Source organism: Odontesthes bonariensis, chromosome 24 (assembly GCF_027942865.1).
Source record: "Odontesthes bonariensis isolate fOdoBon6 chromosome 24, fOdoBon6.hap1, whole genome shotgun sequence".
Lineage (NCBI taxonomy): Eukaryota > Metazoa > Chordata > Actinopteri > Atheriniformes > Atherinopsidae > Odontesthes > Odontesthes bonariensis.
Window position 1 is genome coordinate 10309403 of NC_134529.1, and position 23715 is coordinate 10333117.

General features: G+C 39.0%; 1 protein-coding gene across 3 annotated transcripts; it reads left to right on the forward strand.

Annotated features, from left to right (window-relative positions):
• Window positions 1–327: 327 nt before the first annotated feature.
• dusp10 (dual specificity phosphatase 10) lies at window positions 328–21667 on the forward strand. 3 transcript variants are annotated; one of them, XM_075458563.1, is made up of 4 exons: window positions 328–516; window positions 11404–12233; window positions 15721–16089; window positions 17661–21667. In XM_075458563.1, the coding sequence occupies exons 2-4, from the start codon at window positions 11450–11452 to the stop codon at window positions 17924–17926; spliced, it is 1419 nt and encodes a 472-aa protein (XP_075314678.1). In that variant the 5' UTR covers window positions 328–516; window positions 11404–11449; the 3' UTR covers window positions 17927–21667. The 3 variants fall into 3 exon arrangements, with proteins under 3 accessions (XP_075314678.1, XP_075314676.1, XP_075314677.1); XM_075458561.1 differs by lacking the exon at window positions 328–516 and adding an exon at window positions 10179–10382; XM_075458562.1 differs by lacking the exon at window positions 328–516 and having other exon boundaries at window positions 11280–12233.
• Window positions 21668–23715: the final 2048 nt, after the last annotated feature.

The following is a 23715-nucleotide window of genomic DNA, read 5'->3' on the forward strand; positions in this document are numbered from 1 at the left end:
TGTCTGTTTAGCAGATGATTTCTTTTTCCTTTCACTGCCCACATCCATCAGCTAATTTCAGTTGTTCTCAGCCTTCAGTTGGAACTCCCCTTGTGGTTATTTGACAGTTTCAGTGGAGGTGGGTATTTCAAAAATAAATATAATATGAGATGTTTTAAAGCATAGTTCTAAAATTGATTAAATATATCTACACATATCATTTTTTCTTCCTTTAAGGTGCTGTGTTGCTGAGTGTCTTCTTCCTTTTCGCCAGCAGATGTGTGAGTTCTGAGCTAACCTGTGGGTTGGGGCTGCATAGCTTCAGCACTGTTACGTGTATAATTGAGTCAAGCTACAGTTCCAGCTCGACTGTGTTATTTCTGTGGACTTCTGTCCTTATCCCAGTTTACATGCCTGGGAGGGGAATTGAGTTATTGACTGAGGTATAACAGACCTGTATGCTGTGGACTGTGTGAGAAAAAGTTCAAGACAATATGACACTTCTAACTTTCTCTGTGGGAGATCATTGCATATTATGTAAGTATAGCAGAATTCACTGCACAGACATTGTCTTTTAGTTACTTGAATGGTGATTTTCTCTGAGGATGCTGACAAATGGCTGATGACACTGTTTAACACATTCTACGTTTTCAGAAGAAAACGTATAGGTGTTTGCTCTTGATCATTTGCAACTGACCTCAGTTTTAGGTATATCGTTGGAAATGAGTTACTCAAAGATAGTAAAAAAAATGTAGTTTAAATAAAAGTGTTAAAACAGGTTTTTGTTCAGGCTTAAGTAATGAGCTGTTGAAGCTGTTGTGTTAATGTAAGCAAGAGTGAAGTTAAAATGTCGGCTTAAGTGTATGCTACTAATTAACCCGAAAATCTCAGTGGAAATTGTTGGAACAAACAGCAACGGGTCAAGAGTGTTAATTCGAAGGAGGTATGGGTTGAATGTAAGCGCTGTAAAAGTCTGAGGACACTGTATGAACATTGCGTCGATGGAAGGCAAAAGGGCCAGCTGAAGAGAAAAAGATGCAGCTGAATGTATAATTAAAATGTTACGGTCTCAGGCAGTATTTGGTAAAAGCGGGTTAAATGCATAATTCAATTATGATTTACAGTTGAAACATTAGTGACAAAAACAACTGAAGTGGCTATTTAAACACAATTAAACAAGGCAGCTTAAGTGAACAAAGTGTTCGTTTGTATGTGCTTAAACCTCCATTGTGTAGAGACAATCTATTGGTCCGAATGAAATGTAATGTTTCTGACTGTGCTTTTACTAATCATCAAAAAAAATCCGTGTTTTATAGTCTTAAACAAATTTGGCAGTTAGCCACTTAAATTGAATTGTTACTTCAATATGAAAGCAGTTGAAATGCCATGTGATGCAATGAAAACTTAAAAGTTGAAGCCAGAGCACCCCTAGAAAAGAAATCTTAATGATCAATATGGCTTTTCTCATTGAATAAAGGTTAACACTTGTTCTCAGTCTTCAAGCAGTTGCCTCAATTTAATCATATGATGCTGAAATTCTGAATTCAATGTATTTTCTACTGTACAGTATTCATAAACAACATACAGCATTAAAAAAAATTGAAGCACTTCTGAACCTAATACAGTTTCTCTGGACTTAATACACATTTCACTGTGACTATTTTTAAATGTGACTACATATGACGGTGTTTGGTGACTAAATGAGCCTGAAGGTTAAATCTAAAATTTATCTACCAAGCAGCCCACTAGAGATGCAGAATGGCCAAAACACCCCTGGCACTGGGCTGGGTTACTGATCTTATCTGTCCATCAGGGTTTTTACCACAAGTTTAGTTGTGAAACTAATGTTTGTCACATGCTGGCAGCGTGTACAAATGTTTAGGCAGTAAACAACATTTCCATCCAGTAAATCAACCAAAAAAAAAGAAAACAGAGACAGAGTTTGTGTAAAACTTTAATGATTAACAGTGTTATTTTGCTCATTCAGTTATCTGTCTTGAAGCTAATATAATAGATTTCATATGACAGATATATAATCACCTCATCAATAGGTTGGATTTGCTTGAAACTGTGTAATGTTTTGTGTTTCAGACTAACATAGTAGAAGCTGATAAATATGCAGAAAGTGAAGAAGCATAGGTCGACAGGCTGTTGAATATTTGGCAGTGTCCTTCCTTGCCATCACTGGACATGTTGCTTTTCAAGCTGTTGGGTCTGCAGTAAGCCCATCTGTGCCATTCCTTCTTAAAAACCATGAGCAGTATCAAGAGTCTTCCATTTGTTAAACCTTCAGCTTTGAAAGAGGAATGAAGCTAATAGTCAGATGGGACAAAATACTGGAGGGAGAGGGCAGTCCTCTGCATGTTAAAGACTAAAAACAGCAATTAGTAAATGGGCTAATTTGTAATTCAAACACTCTCTTGGGCATTGCTAAATGAATGAATGAATGATGACTTGTTTCCAAGGTTACTTAGGGTTGCGTTTTTTTTTCTGGGCTGCTGTAAATGTGACTCTGCAGCTGCACCTTGCTGAAGACAGGAAGCAGTGCGGTTCTTTCATCTCGGCCAGCAAATGTTGCACCACGATCAGTCACATTTTCCAATGCCGAGCACCAAAAAAAGGTTAACCACCAAACTGTTTTACATCAAGGTTTGACATTATCTCAAAACAGATATACAAAACCACTCTCTGTCATGTTTTCCATGGTATGACATTTATAAAAGGAAAAAGATGTCTCAAACTAGATCAAAGATCTTGCAATGGTATGAGTTTTCTAATCATATTGAGCAGTGAAACTGAAATGATACAAAGTTTTTGACAGAAGCAATCATTTTCACAGTCACCAGCTCTCTGTCTGTCATAACAACATATTGGAGAGATTACTGATATTCATTTCATTTAGGCAACTTTCTCTTCTGGTGTAAATGTAAAAACACAAATGACATGCCAACAGAGACAGAAAAAAATGTAAGGAAGAGACAAAGAGTTGACAAATGATTGACAAATAGTTGTTTTGTTCACTCTGAAATTTAGCGACTCCAGATACTTTAAAACCTGAGGGTGAAGTACTGGACAACTGAATGATCCCTCATGTGATAATCGCAATGCATTCAGGTTTTAAACCACAACGTTAATATTTAAAAACACATGTTCTTTTAATTTGCAACAGTTAGGAAATGTGTTGAAGGAAACCTATTGGCGCCACAACTGACAACTGTTGGTGAAATCTGTCAGCAGGTTTTCAACTGCCATCAATTTTGTCGTCTCATAGAGGATAAACTGTACTTTACTTGTATCATTATCAGTAAAAAATCGTTCAATTTGCTCAAAATGTAAAAATAAATTAGGCTCCCATCAGCCTCATCTGAGCTTTATGTTTCATGCCAATTAGCAAACGTTAGCATGCTGCTAAAAATGCTACCATGATTGTTAGCACTGGCATAGCATGCATGTTTGAGCAATGTGTTAAACACAAAGCACTGTTATGCCTCCAGGGCCACTAATGTGGATTTTTCACAGTTATAAATATCAATCAACATAGAGAAGGAGTTTTTAGTAGCATGATGAAACTCTTCTGTAGTCGTTTGCGTACTTCAAACTCTGAATCAAACCTGAGTCAAACTGAGACTGTTCAAGCGATTTTAAGTAGGGGGGCAGAGGATTTTCTTTTAGCAACATTGAACTAAAATCATGACCAGAACCTTGACCAGAGTGGTTTTGTTGCTTAAACCTGGTTATGAACTAGATTCTCCAGGGGCCTTTACAACGTAACATCTCCTAAAACTTAAGTTCCTACTCAGAGATAAATCACTCTGTATAATGCATGCAGTATTAATCAATCAATCAATCAATCAAATTTAATTTATATAGCCCTTTACAATCACCAACTGGTACTCAAAGTGCTTTAAAACAGGATAAAAGACAACAATACGTAAAACAAAACATAAAACACGATTCAGAAATGGTAAAAGTGCTGCAGGGCATTAAAAGCCTTCCACAAGTGCAATAAAATTAATTGAATAAAATGTGTATAAAATTAAGATAATTAAAAAAAAAAAAAAAAAAGAGCGGCTAGAATGAGCATAGTGGCCCTAATCAGAGTTGAAACGCCAGTCTAAAAAGGTGGGTCTTAAGCTTTGATTTAAAAAGGCCGAGATCAGTGATGGTGCAGATATCAGGGGGCATTTTGTTCCACAGTCTATTAATAGGCAAAATGTATTCCTGCGAACAATTTCTGTTTTTTTTTAATGTGTTTGCAGTCATGTGAAGCAGTAACCCCATCCTCCCAAACACTGCCCACAGAGCTGTTCCCAAACTGCAAAATCTGGACAAATTGAGAAGTTCTCAATAGGATTTATTTAAGGTGAGGAGGGGGCCCGGTCATTATTAGATCATAATTTAGCCTTTTCTTGATAACGTAGCAGTTGACTTGGAAGCATGCGATGAAGCATTCTCCAGTGTAAACACAGTTGTCTTCCAGTCTTCTTCCTGAAGATTGACTTCTTCAAGAAATCTGAAACTGGCAGTAGCAATGGAAGCTGATTATCAGTCCAACCTTAATCCAAAAGTTTTCATTTAGCTTACCCTTAAGGAAAGCAGCCCATAACAGGACTCATCCATCCTGCTGAGGCCTGACTCATCCATCGGTTTAATAGAGTCACTCTCATTTAATCTTCTCCTAAAATCTTTTAATAGATAAGTCTTCAGGTTTTTCGTAGCCCATCCTTGATGCTTCAGCTTGTATTTTTTATTGCATTTGGTTTTAACTGACATCAGCTTCCTGATTATCATACAAATTTAGGTCACAGCCTTGCTCTTTAAACAAATACAATTAAATCCAATAATCATTTATATCTTCTGGAGTTGTTAAAATATGTATAGAATTTGTGACTTCCTCGCAAATGCACAGTTAACATCACTAATGAACAGGCAGTAATTAATACAGGAGTTGACTATTCTAGTAAACACATCACAGAAGTTATGTTCACATACAGAATTTTTATTCTATCAGAGACAGGGATGACATGAGATTGTTTTGGCTCAGAAATCTTAAATCTGTGGCTTAATAAACACAGAGTTCTTCTAGGAATCAGATTGCTTTCCACGTAAGAAATCAGTTTTGTTGTTGGAAACACATTCTAAAAAACTCCCAAACATTGCCCGTGATCTTTGACCCAATCGTTTTTCAGTAGTTTGATGAGGTTTGTATACTTTAATCTTGGTAATTTGATGCAGCCTCTCATTTATCTTTTACTGGAAGAGATACCCATTTAGCTGTGGAATGAAAAACTTTTACGTTTGTAAAAAGCTGTCAAAAAGACATTCGACCCGATGAAACCTGCTATACAGGCTGAACTGGTTGGATTTACATAAGTGCTCGGGTCACACTGTGTTCAGTGCTTCAATTCAACTGATCTTTCAAATGAAGCTCCTGTTTCTCATATAAGAGCTCATGTTTCTATCTTTAACAACTTGCGATCGTCACACAGGTTTTATCATGTGTTTACCACACAGATAGAGGACGGAAGAAGAATGAGAAATTCTTCTATCTTCATGCAATTTTGTATTGTCTTCATGCAATTGTAATCTGAGACTGAATCTAGGCCTCTCGGGTTTATACAATTTACCGCAGAACTTGTTCTTCTTCCACTTCTTATGTCCACTCTAATGCATCCTTATATCTAAATGTATGTCTGGGGTTATTGTCACGCTTCAAATTAAAGTTGAAATTGTTCAGATGCCTCTCTGATGGCTCAGTATATTACACTTCATACTGATCTTTTTCTTATTTTTTTCTTAGCGTTTAGAACAGTTATATAAGGTAAAGTTCAGTGACACAAAGTCCTTTTTCCTTGATTTTAACAGTAAAGCAAATCTTTTGTAATTCAGTGTCATTCCCATAAAGGAACACATGGTAGTTTTTACTGGACAGACAATGCCCTGTTTCATAATAGTGCATCTTGTTTTTGTTCTCCACAGCATCAGTTTTACTTTTTGAATTTTACCGCATGAATAAATTAATTTAAATTTTGATTGATTCTGATTTGGTATAATAAAAAGCATATGTAAGTATGCTCAGCCACTCTACTCTGTATAAATGAAGGTTAGATTAAAAGAGATTCACTCATAAGAGGTATTATACACAATGCAAGGTTTTAGAATATGTTAGAGTGTATATGCAGACAGATACTGTGTTATATTTACATAATATTAAACAGTGTTTTATTTTGTCATATATCTTCACTTATGGGTACCCATAACAAAGATCAATGTTGTTTGAAAAATACAGACACTGTACACTGGATATCTGCTTTTAACCTTGTTTGTAACCATTTGTATGATGATGTAAGTGCTGAATGGGGGTACTTATATTGACAAAAAGATTTTATACATAAAATTTGACGTCAAAGTCTCTTCCGATGGCCAAGGGAGCTTGCTCTCTGAGTATCTTTTAATACATTGTGAAACAGGAGTCGCTGGGAATCCAATCAGCTTTGATCAGCTGTGTCCATTTATAAATAACCGCATAGAGAGCTAATAGTAGAAGCAGTAATGCATGCCCTGCGTTGTTTCAGGTTGCCAGTGAGGATAAATAGAGGGCTTGGATTATATTTGGAGCCTGCAGACAGTGAGACCCTTTTACCAGAGCATGGGTCCTGTTGTATGGAGCCGTGCACCCAGCCAACTTGGCACTTGCTTGACAGCCCTCCTGCCAAAGACACCTACTTATTACCACCAATGATTCCTCCCAATTCTTCATAAAGGTCACTTGTGTTGTTTAACACAGGGGAGACACTCTGCTTCTGCATGTATAGCACTACAGTAAGACTTACAGGAAGTTAGGGTTCTGTCACTTAACTTTTAAATAGACATTTAGTTCTCGAGAAAATAAACCACTTGATATTGTTACACTGTTAAAATGAGTAAGTAAGGAGAGGAAACAATAAGCTTCTGCAGTCTGTCAGACTGTGTGACTCAGATAAAAAAAAATGCATTGTACTACAAGGACACTAATAATGATAATAATAATTTCTGGTTTATTGAGAATAATAAAAAGCCAGAAGAAAGATATAAAGAAATAGAAACAGAGGCAGTTAAAAGACAAAGGACATTTCAAGGCCCACTTACAGGTACATTGGAGTTCTTGATATTTTAGGTTTGACTTATACAAATATAAACTGGAAGGGTACTTTAGGAGTGCAGTCCTCCACCGAGGTCACTGTTCCAACCTCCGAGTATTTAAAAAAACTGATCTGGAGCTGCACTAAAATTGAATGGCTTCTTCTTTTGGCAATTCTCAATTTCTCAACTGTGTTTCATGCAATTCAGATTGGTAGTTTTAATTGTGCTGAAAAACAAACAAACAAACAGCAGTGAATGCACACCTCAGGCCCTGATCATATCTTGGTGGGGGAACAAATATCACACAAATCATTATATATCTCTTGTTCATATTGAGTATACTTTAATCAGTCAAAGTCTGACCATATAGGATTGAAAAAGCATTTGACCAGGAAGCTATTAACTTTAAATGACTCAAATTGGTGTTAGAAGTTAGCAAACTGAGGGTCATGGCAATTTTAAAACACACAAAAAAGTGCTTTGAAGAGTTTGGATTTTGAAAAATGAGGATATGAATGAAAGTGGAAAGGGTTACACAGTAATTTCAAAGTATTACACATTGTCAGTTGCACAAGCTGTCTATAATTTGATCTGATCTTCCACTGTAGCTACTCACCCTAGAAATGTGTGCCCAGTTAAGATTACTTGCACAACACAGAATGCTCAGTGAAGTTAAAAAATGCCCAGAGCAACTATCAAGGATTCATCGGAGCGGGTTAACATCTCTGTTCATGAGTCAACCAAATGCAAATGATTGAACAAAGTGTCCATGGTAAGAAACCATGGAGGAGGTTTTGCCCTGTTTGCCATAAAACTCAACAGCACTGGTGGGAAAAGGTTTGATGGGGTGATGAGACAACCCACAAAACATTGAGTCAGAACATGACAACATCTTCCAAAGGTGCAGCTTTATCAGTCGGGGTTGTACTGCTGGACAGCTGGAGGAGAAAATGAATTCTCAAAGATTAGCATGGTATCTTTCAGTATAATGTCATAGTGATTGCCAGTTCAAACTTAGATGACATAGGAGGACAATGACCATCGACAATTAAGTACATCAACTGAAGACCGACCATGAAAACTGCCTTTAGTGTTGCAGTGTTGCTCAGTCCAACAACCAAAGTGATGCTGAAGAGTTATCTTAAGCACTGTTTATATTTAACATTGAGTGTGGTATGGCTGAAGCAGCTCTGTAAGGAAATGGGGTGAAAAACTTCCCCTGAAATACCTACTTACTCAGTTGCTCACACAAAAAGTTGTAGGAAGGTTGTAACTTTTGAACGTTACAGTTCTCTCAAACTGTGGATGGAAATGTTTCAGGAGATTCAATCTTGAATGAGTCATCAAAAGCTCTATACACAAATATCTTCAAGGGAGGAAGTGTTTGTTCAAGGAAATGGTTTCCATTTGAAGTTTGTTTGTTGTCCCAGTTGAATAAACCAATCATGTTTGAGCTCTGTTTGGTCAAATGCTGGTTATTAGTCCATGTTGAGAGCAAAGGAGACAGAGAACAGACTCTGGGCAGACACTGGAATCATATGCGAATGTCTGACCAGGATTTAGAGTTTCAGTTGCTTTGGAACATGAAACTGCATTTAAACATTTACTGGTGGAAATAGTAGGATATCTGGTAATTGTATGGGTACAGTGGAAGCCCCAAAATATGGGCCATTGCTTCCGAAGGCAAAGACAGAGACAATTGTTTGTGAGTTCTCAGATTGAAGCCATCGCATTACCCCGCTCTATCAAGAAATGTTTTCCATTCCAGTTTGTGCACCTAATTTTAGATGATTCTGAACATTTCAGCCAAAAATCAATTGGTGACCAGCTGGAAGCAAAAAGTAGCTGAGAGTAAACTGTTGGCAACATCAGTGGATTTAAGCTGGGAAGAGAAGAAGAGCTACATCCTCTGTTGAATAAAAATCGTTGATTTCAATCACTTTGATCAAAACTGGTGGAAATGCCGGGTGGCTCTCAGGATAGCACCAAAGTTCCAAGAATCCTGAATGGATCCAGTTCAAGAAGTTGTGCTGGTTCGAAAGCAAAGGAGTAAATATATTTACCACTGTGACTTGCCATAGTTAAAGAGGATTGTACCAACTGACCAAAGTGTTAAGTTAAAAGCAAAGCTAATTTTCACAGACAATAATGAATTTGGATATCAAACAAAATAATATCCCTGGATAATGCAGTTAGGGGTCAAATTAGCACTGCATGTTTACGTTCAATGTGATTTTAGCTGGTGTAGGTGTTCTACTTCACTCTTCCCGTCCTGGGCTTTGATCACAAAGTAACAGAAGAATCTGCTATCAACAGAAAATACCCACAACTTGTATAGTGTTGTCCAATTCACTACTCAACAACGTACTCTTTTGTCAAAAGCTAAACTGCGTGTCATTTGTTTTGATCTGAGATGTAACAGATCAACTGACAAGAGCGAACAAGTTGCAAGAGGGCATATCTCCACCAAATCATAGAAGAGTTTGACACTCTACTGTTAATGAATTGGAACAAGAAGAATAGTCCAATCAAATGGTTGAGGCTTAACTGTAACTTGACTTTACTTTCCATGTTCACATACTGACTATGAAGACTGAAGTCCGTTGTGACTTAAACCAGTAAAAGTGAACAGCTTCTCAGACTTGAGCTATATATGCCTGCATCTTTCTTTGAAGCCTGACAGCAGTTTTTACGGTGCTAATATCATCAACATTTAATCCCTTCCTCTATTTGTCATATGAGTGTATTATAGGGGAAATATGGCTTAATTTTCTTTAAACTTACTTCACAGTGGGCCAATAAGTAGCTTCCTTATCTTTCAATAAGGATCCAGTTGACTGTGCCTTACATTTACGAGCAGCAACTAAAGGCACCGCGTCTTTTTCTTCCAGCCTCCTGGAAAGACTTTTGATTGGCTGCCAGTGACATCATCCCTTCTCATGTTTGAGACTGGAGGCAGTCCAGGCGACAACCGCCCCCCCCTGCAGCCACAGAGGCACTCAGCTCTCTCAGGCCCCTCCCACCGCAGGGCCGGACCTCAGTTTATGCACAGCATCTCATTTAATATTAATTAGGTCGCGCATTGGCTCAGACTCGCGTCAATCGTTTGCGCGACATCTGTAGGCTGGCAGACTTCCTTCAGTATTATTTCTGGGGAGCAGGGTAAAAGTACTAAAATATGTTGCTGATCTACAACACCGGGACGGACTGAATGGAGGCAACGTTTGTCCGCGAGGGGAGATAATAATAAACCCGTCTACAGTCAACCGTGACACTCACCGGTAAGAACAGATATGCGACAAGTTTGGGAATTAGTGGCACAAGTTGTTGAAATGCACTGTCATATAGATTGTTTGCCTATCTATAAATAATGAAAAGAAATATAAAAAACCCTGCAACCATTTTGAGTGTTATGTTATTTCTAGTTTATTATTTATGTGGCGTCTTATTTTACTTCTGCTTTCATGTGTATTTGGCTTTATCTTTTAATCCTTCATTGCGACAAAGTTACAATTCCTGCCCTTAAAACCCACCATCACATATTTGATTTTGTAATTCTTCTAATACATGCTGCTGTGAAATTGGATTTCCTTCAGTCTGCTGCTCATCAGTCTCCCCCTGAAAGCTATATCACATTCTCGGCACGTTCTCATGCCGGTTTCTTCAATGAATTTGGCCATGAATGATCTCTGCTTGTATTTTTCTGCTGAACCTGCACCGTGCCTAAAGGACGGTAATGCCCGGGACAAGCAAAGCTCGCCGGGTATCTTTACATAATATCCCATGATGGCATGCTTTTAAAATCCCTTTGATCAAAAGGAATTGGCCCCCTTTCCTTTTGGATACCCTGACTTTACATTTTGGGCGAGAGACAAAGCTGCGGCGTGGCATTGATGCAGTATTTTATCTTTTTTTTTTCCTTCCCCCTCTCTTGTTGTAAAAGCTTTGGGTCAGACAGAGCAGAGTTGGGATGAAAAATTCAGCATCACACTCATGTACAGTATCTGGAGGATGATTAATGTTGATCACTCTCCCAGTGATTCAGTTACAGGACACTCTCTGATGATTTCACTGCTTATTATTAGTGGCCTGTCTGTCACTCCAACTAGGGTGCAGCCCTGCAGGTGTTGACAGTACTAATATTTAGCTTAAGCAGCCGTTTCCTAGTTTGCATGTTGATCCAGCAGACAAGAGGTCGGTCTGTGGGAGATCTCTGTTCAGTCACTCACAGCCTTGATTAGGACTGGTGGATGCAGAGTTACTCTAACAACAACTATTTTCTGCTCCCCTGCTTCTTCACAGAGCGGCTTGTTGAGTTCTCCGTAAACGTCCAGCCCTCGGCCTCCCCATGCCTCCATCTCCCCTTGACGACAGAATTGTGGTGGCGCTGCCAAGGCCGATCCGACCTCAGGAACTCCAACTACGCCTGGACACCAGCTACCTGGACTCCATCACAACCACCAGCAGCAGCAACACAGTCATCAGCACCACCGTGGTGAAGATCCGGGCGACGGCCAATCTTGTAACGTATATGCCCTCATCCAAGGGCTCCACGCGCTCGTTGTCGTGTGGATGCAGCAGTGCCAGCTGCTGCTCTGTGACTACCTATGAGAAGGACAGCCAGAGCCTCAGCCACAGCCAGGTGAGCGCCAGCAGCCCCAACCTCAGCTATGCTGGGCCCCCAACCTCTATGGTCAGCAACCATGAAGCATTAAGCGCCCCCAGCCTCACCGCGGGAACGCCAAAGGCCCTATCCACCCTGAGGGTCATCCACCCCAATGAGCTGGCCAAGCGGATGACCTGCTGCCCCATGGGCCACCCTGTTGGGCCTGTGCCGGTCATCATCGACTGCAGGCCCTTCATGGAATACAACAAGAGCCACATCCGTGGGGCCGTGCACATCAACTGCTCTGACAAGATAAGCCGGCGGCGGCTGCACCAGGGCAAGATCACTGTGCTGGACCTCATCTCCTGCCGCCAGGGCAAGGACTCTTTTAAGGGCATCTTCTCTAAAGAGATTGTGGTTTATGATGAGAGCACCACAGACCCCAACCGGCTGACATCCTCCCAGCCACTACATGTGGTCCTGGAATCCCTGAGAAGGGAGGGCAAGGACCCCATCATCCTCAAAGGTAACACTAAAGTAGGCATATTAAAGTTTGGGGACACAAAGACCGGTATCACTGAAAAGTAATGAACTAAAAACCACAATTTTTTTAGAGTTTAGTTTGGCTCTGCACGTACTTAATTGCTTTTAAGATCTGAAAGCAGTGACCACTTGAAACCTAATGGCAATATAAGCTGATACAAAGCTGGTGTGGTTAAACAGTAGCGTGTAGAGTGTATGTAAACCATGTTAAACTTTGACCTTTACTGTTCTTGTCAGCTGATTCTGCCTGTCAACAAAGTGGTTGTGGTTTTATCATCCTGTGAGCTCTGTACCGAATCACCACAGTAGTTATAATACCACAAACAGCTTTTCCATCAGTAGTCATCCTGTGTACTCTGTTTGCATCACCCTCATACATAAACGTATGCTCACTATCTTTATCGGCCTCTATATGACATAGTTGAGCATTTTGCAGGAAGTGAGAAGCAGCTGTTAGTAAATAAAGAAGCCAGTTGAGATGGCAGTCCTTGGTTCGCTGCCATGTTTTCTATCTTTGGATTGCATGTTTGAAGCTGGAGCTGTGTGTTGTGTTGGGGGCGGGGCTGGGCTGTGAGCGTTTTCTTAATGCCTCTTGGTCACCGTGTAGTTGTGAGATCACAGCACTTTGATCTCTTCCCCTCACATGCGTTCTGTCTTCTTCAACCTGGCCGTCCTGTGGGGTTTGACGGACACGGCTCCTCTTCAGTTGCTCATCCTGCACTCATGTCTGTCTGAGGCTTGCCTCACTTGGAGGAACCCGCTGACTTTCTGACTCCTCCTTCAGCTGCTTTAATTCTTGCAGAATGTGAGCCACCCTCGCTGCAGAGGGGGATCAAAAGGCTCAGGCTCAATTTTTTAAATACTTTTTTGATATCTTAAAGAGCCACTTTCTCCCATTTCTATACATTTTTGATTACAGCCTTACACATTTGTGGACATCCAATTAAGGGGTTGATATTTCAAATTAAAAATAATAAATTTGAACAGTCTAGTGGTGGAAGGCCCTTCTTTTCACTCTAAAAAATAACTTAAATCCTCTTTTTTTGCCACTTTTCTACATGTAGTGCTTAATATTCTCTATCTCCTTAGAATTTTTTAGAATTGTTATTGTACACAGGGTTGTTATAGTGACATTTCTGGAGCATGCTTGCATGAAAGCTGCTGAATAATTTAGTCATACTTCATGGTTTGCTCAGTTACTGGCACATCTTAGTCATGATTGACTGTAAATACGGTTGTGGTGTGATGCTCCAGTCCAGCAGAAACACAAAGGCTTCCATCCATGCCCTGCTGTAGCTAGGAGCTGTAATAGATTACATTCAGCCCGCTTGAATTACCATAAACAACACGTCAGTAGTTTCTGAAGGTTCACGGAGAGCTGTGGAAACAAGAGGCCTGTGGTGGGAGAGGCTTTGAGAGGCAGATACGGTAGTTTCTGAACAGGAACTGTGCCGGTGGCTCATGAAAGCGAAAGAGACACTTCAAATGTTTTCCCTTGTGAGTTTAGTCAGAGATAATGGCAGCTGGTCACACTCGGCAGATTTCATCTCACAACAATGTTCTGGTTCTAGACATCGGTTTGCTAAGAACGGTGTCATTTATAAGTTGAGTTTGATCAGAATAAAAAGATTGAGTCAAACAAGGTTTTACTGTCACTGTGAGGCTAGATTTCCTGCTACATACTGTTTGTTCTGACTAAATAATGTTAGTGACTAAATATATAATAGCAGATAATATCTTATATCCAGTATTAGCAATGAAACGGTATCAATTTATTTTTAAATCAAGTTATGGTTAAAACATGTTGTACACCAGAGCGCAGGGCCTTTTTTTAAAAACCTATCCTACACTACATATACTTCTATGATTTTTAAAACCGGCATCGAGTTTTGGCTAAAAACTACTCAAAAATTGTTAAGGATAACATGTTAGCAGACATATTGCTAGCAGATAAAAGTTATTTTGAGTGTAAGCTCATGTGATGAATGGAAGTGAAAACATACTTTCCTGCATTCAGTCATTCATTCGCCTTAAAGTATTGGTTAAATAAAGACAGATAATGCCTTATTTAGAGGCTGTATTGTCTATGCCCTGTTCTCTCCCGTTATGTGGATATAAGCAGATCTTGAGTAATCTAAATATCTTCCGAAGGACGGCGACTTTCACCAAACTGTTGTCGGTGAGTAGATGAATGTATTTTATGCCAGAAATAAGGTCCATGTTTAAAAAAACGAACTTCTCCTTTAATCTCGTAAGATTTTTTTAAAATGTTGATGTGTATTTGAGATATAGGATTTTCAGAGGACAAGTTATTTTGCATTTGATAAATACAGGAATATGGAGGTCTCTAAAAATGATTCTCATGGAATTTATTGAAATTCACAGCCGTATCGTAGCTCAGAGTGAAATGAAAGAAAGAAAAGAAAAACTATCCATTTCAGTGGAAATCCCCCTTTCTGTAACACCTTGTTTAGTTTAGTGTAACAGCTCCTGTAAGCACTTCCCTTTCTTTTATTTACCAAAGTGTAATTATGACTACGACATCCCATTATATCCAGGCTTGGCCACTATTACTGTCATGTGTTTAGGTTGAGGTCTTTGTTAATGGTTAACAATCTGGCTGTTTCACGATGAAAACACAGTACGGCCGTTGACAGGAGATTCCCACCTGCTTCCCACCCCGGGAAAGTTGTGAGACTGTGCGATGACCTCAGATGGCATGATGTCAGCTCCTGCACTGTGAACAATACGCCAACTGATACTTGGACCCCTCCCACAGCTCGAATGTTGAAGGGAAACTTTGGCTGATGGCATCACTGTTACAAACAGGTGCAAACCAGTTATTTGGAGAAGTGCAGATGTCCAGTGAGAAGTGTGTTTAACATTCAGTCTGTTGATTTACTTGCACATTACCAGCTAAACAGAAACACCTGTGTGTGCGTGAGCCAATAGAATCTGTCTGATGAGCCACCTCTCTCTGGCCGATCCCTTTGTATTTGTCACTATCCAAATGGAGGCATTCAAATCAGATCCAAATATATCAATGCAGTCAGGCGATTGGAGGATCCTCTCATGTCAAAGGGCTTCAAAGCTCATTAAAGCCAGTTGTTGATTTTATCTGATGTGTATGCAAAGCTTAGTTGTCCTGGTCAGTCGTAACATTGCCATGTGCTGGTCAGAGGCTCGAGTAGGTATGTATGTATGTATGTATGTATGTATTTTTAGCATAGATGGCTCCTGTGGGAAGTGAACCATTAACCCATGCTGTGTTAGCTCCATACTCCATCCACTCAGACCAAAGCTGCAGTCTGCATTTAATAAGGAGACAGGGTTGAAGAAAATGAATGTAAAGTAAATAAGGAAATGATATTTGACACTTTTAATAATGCTTAAACTCTTTACCCTATTATCCAACACAAAGTGTAGCACTATGTTTGCTCCCAGCTTAGTCTTTCTTTTTGTGTTCACAGGAGGCCTTAGCTCCTTCAGGCAGAGCCACGAAAACCTGTGTGAGCACTCTCTGCACCTTCATGAGGGCTTGGACCCAGGCGCAGCTGCCGGCCTGACGGGGCCTCTACCTCACTCCTTGCCCTCCACCCCAGACATCGAGAACGCAGAGCTGACACCAATCTTGCCCTTCCTCTATCTGGGGAATGAGCACGATGCTCAGGAGATCAACCTGCTGCAGCGTTTGAACATCGGCTACATCCTGAACGTGACCACCCACCTGCCGCTCTTCCACTATGACACGGGCGTCTTCATCTACAAGCGTCTGCCCGCCACCGACAGCAACAAGCAGAACCTGCGCCAGTACTTCGAGGAGGCTTTTGAATTCATCGGTATGAAAACTGCCATGTGGCCTTGCATAAGAACTTCACCCTGCAAAAATGTAAACTAGGACAACTTTTAAGACAAAGCGATGCTCATGTGAGACATCTCACTGCAGGTTGCACAGAGCTGTAAACTGTCAAACCACAGATTAATATCAACCTTTACAGGTTGTCCACTTGTGTAAACAATTTTTACACAAGTTTACACAAATGATTGAAATGGAACCACGTGAGAAGTTTAGACGGTCAGATTGCCGTTTGGTGGAACTGATAACTTTGGTATCTCAAATGTGACCCTGATTACACACTGCATTTTGTAAGATGTGTCCAGCCAAAAAGGTCTGAAGCCAGTGGTTTAGTCTTTAACTAAATGTTGTATTTAAAAAGGTTATCTTATCCAGTATGTGAAATCTTCTTCGCAGAAATAACAAATAACTAAACAAGTCAGATAAGTGCAGTTGAGTATAAAGTACATAATTTCCCCCTGAAATGTAGAGGTGTGGAAACATAAAGTAGAGATCCACAGATCACATTGGCGCTGAATAATAAATGGTTCTAAACACATAATTTGCTTCAGAGACACAGAGATGATTCATTAAAGCAGAAAGAGATTTTTTTAAAACATAAATTGCATTTACTGCAGATCAATAACACAGCCTGTATTGACACAAAGATTGATGTGTTGAATAATCATTGTGGCCTGGAGGAAAGAAGGTCCAGGGTGTAGTTCTTGTTCCTGATCCATAGTTTGTTTAGGTGTTGCAATCTAACAATCAGACGATTGTATTTATGTGTTTACAACCAGCTCTAAACCTGGACAGAATTATTGCATGTAGGATGTGGGTACAGCACATATAGACCAGCACTTCTCAAACTGCACTGATCTCTGTTTCACTAAAATTCAGTTTGTTTCCTTTTTCTATTTACTGGTTCCTTAATCATTATTAATGATTAATGTAGCTGTGCTGGTTAACCTTTTCTGGCTTGTACTGGAGGAGCATGACAGAAAAAGTCAGATGAAAAGCTAAATGTTAAGTTTTTATACCATAGTATGATTGTTTATTACTGTCTGCACATGGCCTGTGGTTGAAATTTAGCGCATTTTAGTACTTTGTTTTTATCTAGGCAAAGCTTCTGATTGTAGGTATTGATAAATTTTCCATACTCTACTCTTTGTTGCTTTAGGTATTTAAAAAAAAAAACAGGATTTCCATGTGATTATGAAGCAAATCTGCTGCTATTTTTTTTAAATGTAGCAAAAAATTAGGTAAATTGGCTCTTCTGGATTGTTTCAGAAGTTTAGGTTACTGGGTATGTAAACAAATTTCAAATTGAGGAAGGTTATTTTTGAATTTTGACCTTTCCATTAATCTTTTTCAATGTTGAACTTCAAAATATGGGTAAAAGACTAATGGAAAGTCATGATAAAGATTTATATAGATCCATACTGATAGAAAAAAGAAACCCTGACATTTAATATCTAGCCCCTAGTAAGATGCATAGCCAAAAAGGAAGGTGTAGTACTTTAACAAAGCATCTGTTATGCTGCTCTCTAACTGTTTCCATGTTCCTTTCTGCAGAGGAAGCACACCAAGCAGGTATGGGCCTTCTGATCCACTGCCAAGCAGGTGTGTCTCGTTCAGCCACCATCGTGATTGCCTACCTGATGAAGCACACCTGGATGACCATGACGGACGCCTACAAGTTTGTCAAAACCAGGAGGCCCATCATCTCCCCAAACCTTAACTTTATGGGCCAGCTGTTGGAGTTTGAGGAGGACCTCAACAATGGAATAACGCCACGAATCCTCACACCAAAGCTGATTGGTGTGGAAACTGTTGTCTAAACATCTAAAAAAAGAAAAAGAAAACCACAGTCTGATGCTCCCGTTAGCACTCCCTCTCACTTTTTCAGCAGAGACTGGCCGTTCTATGAGCCGCTTTGAGTGTGTGGCAAAGAGGCAGCGTATTTGTCCTGAATCTCCTCATACTCATCTTGGACTCTATTGAGTGCCAAATCTCTGGGTCAGCAGTGAAGAGAAATGCCAAAAATCCCGACTGTTTGAACCTGGCTTAAGTCCCAGAGGAGAAGACGGGTCAGATGGAGAGGGAGCGGTCAAGGTTTCTATTTGTGACCGCAGAGCAGTGAACATGGGGGAGAAGAAAATCGATTTGGAAATGATATTTTCTGTGCTTGGGGCAGTGAATGACAAAAGTGACTCTCAAAGCTCACACTGTGGCACACAGTTTATGTTTGCAGACTTAAGCGGGGTTGGCCACGGCAGTGCCTGTTAAATAAAAACAAAAGAAAAAAAAGATTAAGACTTGTTTGGTGTGTTGATGTTGTTCTATTTTTATACAGGGGTTTAAGGGGATGACCATGACAAGCCCACAGTGGCTTACTGTGCAATAATTTCAGAGTGGAATGCAACCTTGATCTTGATCTTATATGTGTATATAATGTTAACGATTACGGAACATTTCCAGCTTTTTGCTGAAGAACCATTTTGATGTTGATGTAATTACTGTTGTTAAGCTCTATATGTTCATGGTGCATTCAGTCATGCTGTAATATTAACCGAAAAAATGGGGTATTACTTTGAGTGCAGCTTATGGGTTTATGTCTGTTGAAGCATAGATTCATATTTTGAGCGTTTGCTTCCGTGTCTTGGTTTTGCCATTCCTACATCCACATATATTTTTAGCAATACACACGTTACCAGACAGCCATAAGAGCTCTTTTTATGCATGGCTGCTTGCAGAGGAAGGAACATTTGAAATAATCAGTGAATATCGTAAAACAGGGCTACTGGTGATGTTTAATGTAAGACAACAGAGGATTTTCACTGCCTGCTTCTGTCTCTTCTGTTTGTTTTTGCTCCACTTCATCCATTAGCCAGCTCTCTTGTACTATACTGTGTTAGTTACCATGTCAATCAATATTCAATGGTTTTGGCAATGCTCTACATTCAGAGCTATGATTTAGCCCATTTTAAGGTAGCATTGCTGAAGTGTGTACTTCAGACACAGTGGGTCACGGTTTAGTATGACAGCGGTGGTATAGTACAGCATTCTGACCTTCCGATTTCCCTGTTGCTGACACCAATACAGTTTAGTGAGCTCCTCTGCCTTGCACACAGTAGGCAAGCGCTGCTGTCACATGCTGCTCCAGTGCCTCTATCAATGCCTTAAATCATGTGTCACCAACAGGCCTGCGCATGGCACAGCATCATGTGTAAATAAATACACAACACACAGAGGTCTCATTTTAACTCCCAGATAAAAACTACCTTCTTTGTCTCAAATTATATTTATAACTCAGATCTAGAGGCATTTGAAGCAGAACTTGAGCATCGCCTTGAATTGTAACTCCAACTGGTACTAAATGTACTTTTAGTAAAACATGTAAAGATTTACCTTCATCTTGTTGTCTCTTAGTACAAATAGTCTTACAAATATATGTAGACATCAATGAAAAAAGAATAACAAAGGTTGAAAAAAGCTCTTATTACTCTATGATGCCTTTTCATGCATCATAGAGTCCAGTAGATGCAAGATATTTGGGGGTCATTCTGATTTAAAGTGAGTGAAAATTTCCAATATTGATGAACTGCTATCGATATATCAATTTATCACTGTTGATAAACCGGCCGATATAAAATTTTATATGTACATAAAGTTTATTAGTTAAAAAAAATCTTTCGGAGTCATTCGAGGCAACTTGCTTTGAAGACACTTGTCATGACACCATCATCTGCTCAACTGAATCGGAGCCACATTGTTTGTATCTTTCTGCATTTTTTTCTTTATGACAAATGTAGCCTCTGTGATAGGCTAACATCAGCCAATAATACCTGTATACAATATAGCACACACTATAAAGACCTCACATCAAGAAGACTTCATGTCTTCATGGCCACAAAAAAGACATCAGGGTTGTTGTCTGAAAGCTCCCAGGTCAACTTTGCTTTTCAAATGAAGAAAAAAAAAAGCCTCGTTTAAGCCAAAGAATCAGGGATCTTTGATCCAATTGGTTTGATTAAAAAAAAAAACTCAAGTATTGTGAAAGTTTTGTCAATACCAAAAAATTATCCTGTAGTATTTCAACAATAGCTAAAAAGAACAAAAAATTTGGTTTGCCCCGAGCTGACCAGGAGCAGCTTCCTCAAAAATGATTCTAGTTCTGTTAATGCTCGTTGTGTTCCTCTGGTGTCTGTTTAGGTCTCCATTGTCAGGTATAAAATGAAGCACAGGGCTAACAATACCTTTGTCAAAGCGCCAAAACCATCATTTGTTTTCCAATACACCAATCGCTAACCATTATATTTTTAAAGCAAAACCCAAAAGTTGAAAGAATAATCATCTGCTTCTGTCAGTGGGGTGAATGTGAATCAGTTTTGCATGGCTTACTGAGTTCATAAACAATGTGCACTCAGTAAGGCTTTACAACACAGACAACAGTGAGCTTGATAAATCCCTCATGTGAAAACTCACGCTATGCAAAATGAAATTGTAACAGGTTGCTTTAAACTATCAACAGAGATAATATCAACTGTTTCTTGAGGTTTTTTTGTTATTAATTTTAAGCATGAATAACACAAGACCTCTAAAAACAAGTGGAGGTGAGATTTAAGAGTTTCTCAGTGACTAAAAAAATGTCTGTCCCGTTCATTTTGGTATCATTTGTTTTTGTTGTTGCTTTTGTCACTGCTGTCGACTGGTGCTTCACAATACATATTAATCACCACTGACCACACATTTGGAGCTTGTGCATTTTATCTAAAAGAGTACCATTTGAAAAAAATACATAAATAAATGAATAAGATTTAAAAAAAAAAGTGCTTATCATCTGAGCCAATGTTATATTTAAGAAAAAGTTATCTTTTCATCCAAACTGCTGGTTCCTGCAATCGCACTACCACATGGCTTTTTTTCCCCTTTCTTTTTTAAATGATCTATTTGACTGAATAATGTAACATTACTCTCTGGTTGGAGACGAAGCATGCTGTGTGCTCCTGCTCTGTGAAGGACACTGGCAGTCATTATGGTGCTGTCTGTCTTTCTTATTCTGCTTTTTCTGTAGAGGTCACATCCCGACTGACAGCTCCGAAAGGCATCTGCTCCCTTTTATTAGGAAAGACTGTTCTGAATTAGAACAATATCAAGCTGTCATGTTTGGTGTGCACCCTTTTCAACTGGACTTGTTCAAGAGTCTCTGCTTTGGGCTCAGAGGCTCTGCTGGAACCGGGCTTCACTCTACAAGTCTCTGTATATTTCTTGTGTCTGTAGTCAACAGTCAAGTATTTACAGTATATAAATATATATCTATTTTCTTTCTATGGCATATATTCATTACTATTTTTGCACTGATCTATGGACAGATGGATTTATTTTTTTTCCACAAAAGGTGCTACTATATTGGAGGCCTTCTCCCACACCTTTTTGCATGACTTGCTCAAAATTCCCTAAATGGTCTGTCATCTCTCCTTCTCTTCTCCTTCCACTCCGTGAACTGTTTCAATTGAAGCACTGTAATTTTGTAATCCCTACTTGTGAGATTTGAAATAAACAGGGAGGCTTCAAATTTTTGGTTTGGTGTTCTGGAAGCTTATTTTCTCGTTATTTTCTGCTTATTTCTTAAGTCATGTACAAAATTGAATTTGCAGTGTGGAACTGTGACACAGACCCAAGTAGAAAAATGGGTTCTTTTCACATCACATAGCTTTTCTAAATGACTTATGTTTTTATTAGCATAGAATGGACCGTTTATATCTATAAAAGGAGTGAGTCCTTCTACAAGCAAGAATTGCCATATTACTGCCATAAAAGGCAGAAGGCTGTGTTCAGACTGTCCACTTGTTCTCTCCCTCACTTACTCACTATATAGTGTTCACTATATAGAGGACTAGCTTGGGGACAGACAGCTGCTGATTCAATTTGGACACAACATGAATGCAGCAGTGCATCGTAATTATGTTCTGGATTTTCACTGTTACAAGTTGCAAAAGAAATGCTGGAAGGATATGTACAAACCAAATCTGAAGAGATGGACTGCATACGTTTGTGTCTTCTACTGTAATTTTTCAAATTACCATAGTTATAACCATGCTCTGTATTCAGATTGACCTTACATTAAAGCTAACTTTATGATGATCTTCAGTATATGAATAATGAATTCATATTATCCACAAAATGCAACTCAAATCATAACTATTGGTAAACAACTGGTCTTTGGAGTCATGTTTCTCACTGTTTAGAATGAACAGCTTTAGTCTTGATTATGCTTCCTGTACATTAACTAGCAATAATTTTTCAAATCCTTTTATCTGAGGTGTATTATATGCTCACCATGTATTCCCAGTATTCCCAAGAATAACAATAACTACAAAATGGCTGACTCAGCATGTATTCTACTATATATTTAATGAGTGGACAATTCAAACACAGCCTGAAGGAGTCAGAAATGAAAAAAATTGGTGCAATCAGTGGTTGTAGATGCTGTCTTGCGAGAATTTTGATGGTACACATTAGAGAAATGGAGATTCATAATTACATAATGCAATAAAAAAGACAATGGTGTACATCGTACTTGTCAAAGCAGTAAAACCATGAAAATGGGAGGTGAAATTGGGATAGACTAAGCAAACAAGAATTAACACTGGTGTGCCTTTTCCCAAATAAAAATTGCTGATGAAGAACAATGATCTTCTGAGTGATGCCAGAGTTGCTTGTATTCTCCTCAACAGATGATTTAGCTTACCAATATAGATGCAATTTGTAGGTGAATTATGTGGTATGTTTCCAATATTTTCAATTAGTCTTTATTTTACACATTTGTGCATGTAATCAATGTATTACTTACTAATAGTGAAGAGGCTCCATAGATTGATGAACCCACAGAGAATTATCTCATGTCTCTGAAGTATCCTTCACCTCTAAAAGGTGTTTGGGTTTGGTTTTTGGGATTATGATCCAAAGTTTTGCAGTTTTGGCTGTTATCCTGCCCTAAAAACACAATTTATAGCCTCAAGAGGCAGCAATTAAGAACAAAATAAATCTAAAAACACACCGTTTACAACATAGCCAGTCACAAAAAAACAGACAACAAGCTAAAGAGTCAGATTTTTCCATCGGGAACTAGGCAGGGTCTTGACAGATAAAAAATAAATCAATCAATAAATAAAGATTAAGTATCAAACTGATACTGAGTTTGTCTAAATATACTGGAAAATCTGACAGAATATTCCAATTTCTCTTTCATTTACAACTTAAAAATATTGTTAAGGGATGGATTATTGTGACAAGCGGTAGGTGGCACTAATTTGCTGGCCAGAACTGCAGAAAAAGAGAGCACCTAACACGATGGAAAACCCAATGGCAGAGAGCAAAGTGCACAATTTAAACCGAAACGTGCTCTTGAAAGAGTTCTGGTAACAACCCTGTAATGTTTCTGTACATTGCTATTCATTTGCTGAATATAAACAGACTTACATTTTCAAGCTTGCTCTCACAAGCATTGCAATTTTTTTTGCAATATTTTACTTTGTTTTCTCAGATTTTGAATTTCTTCATGCTTTTTTCAAAACACAACTACATGCTAATGTTGCTTTTATCGGTCAGATGTGTACATTTTTAA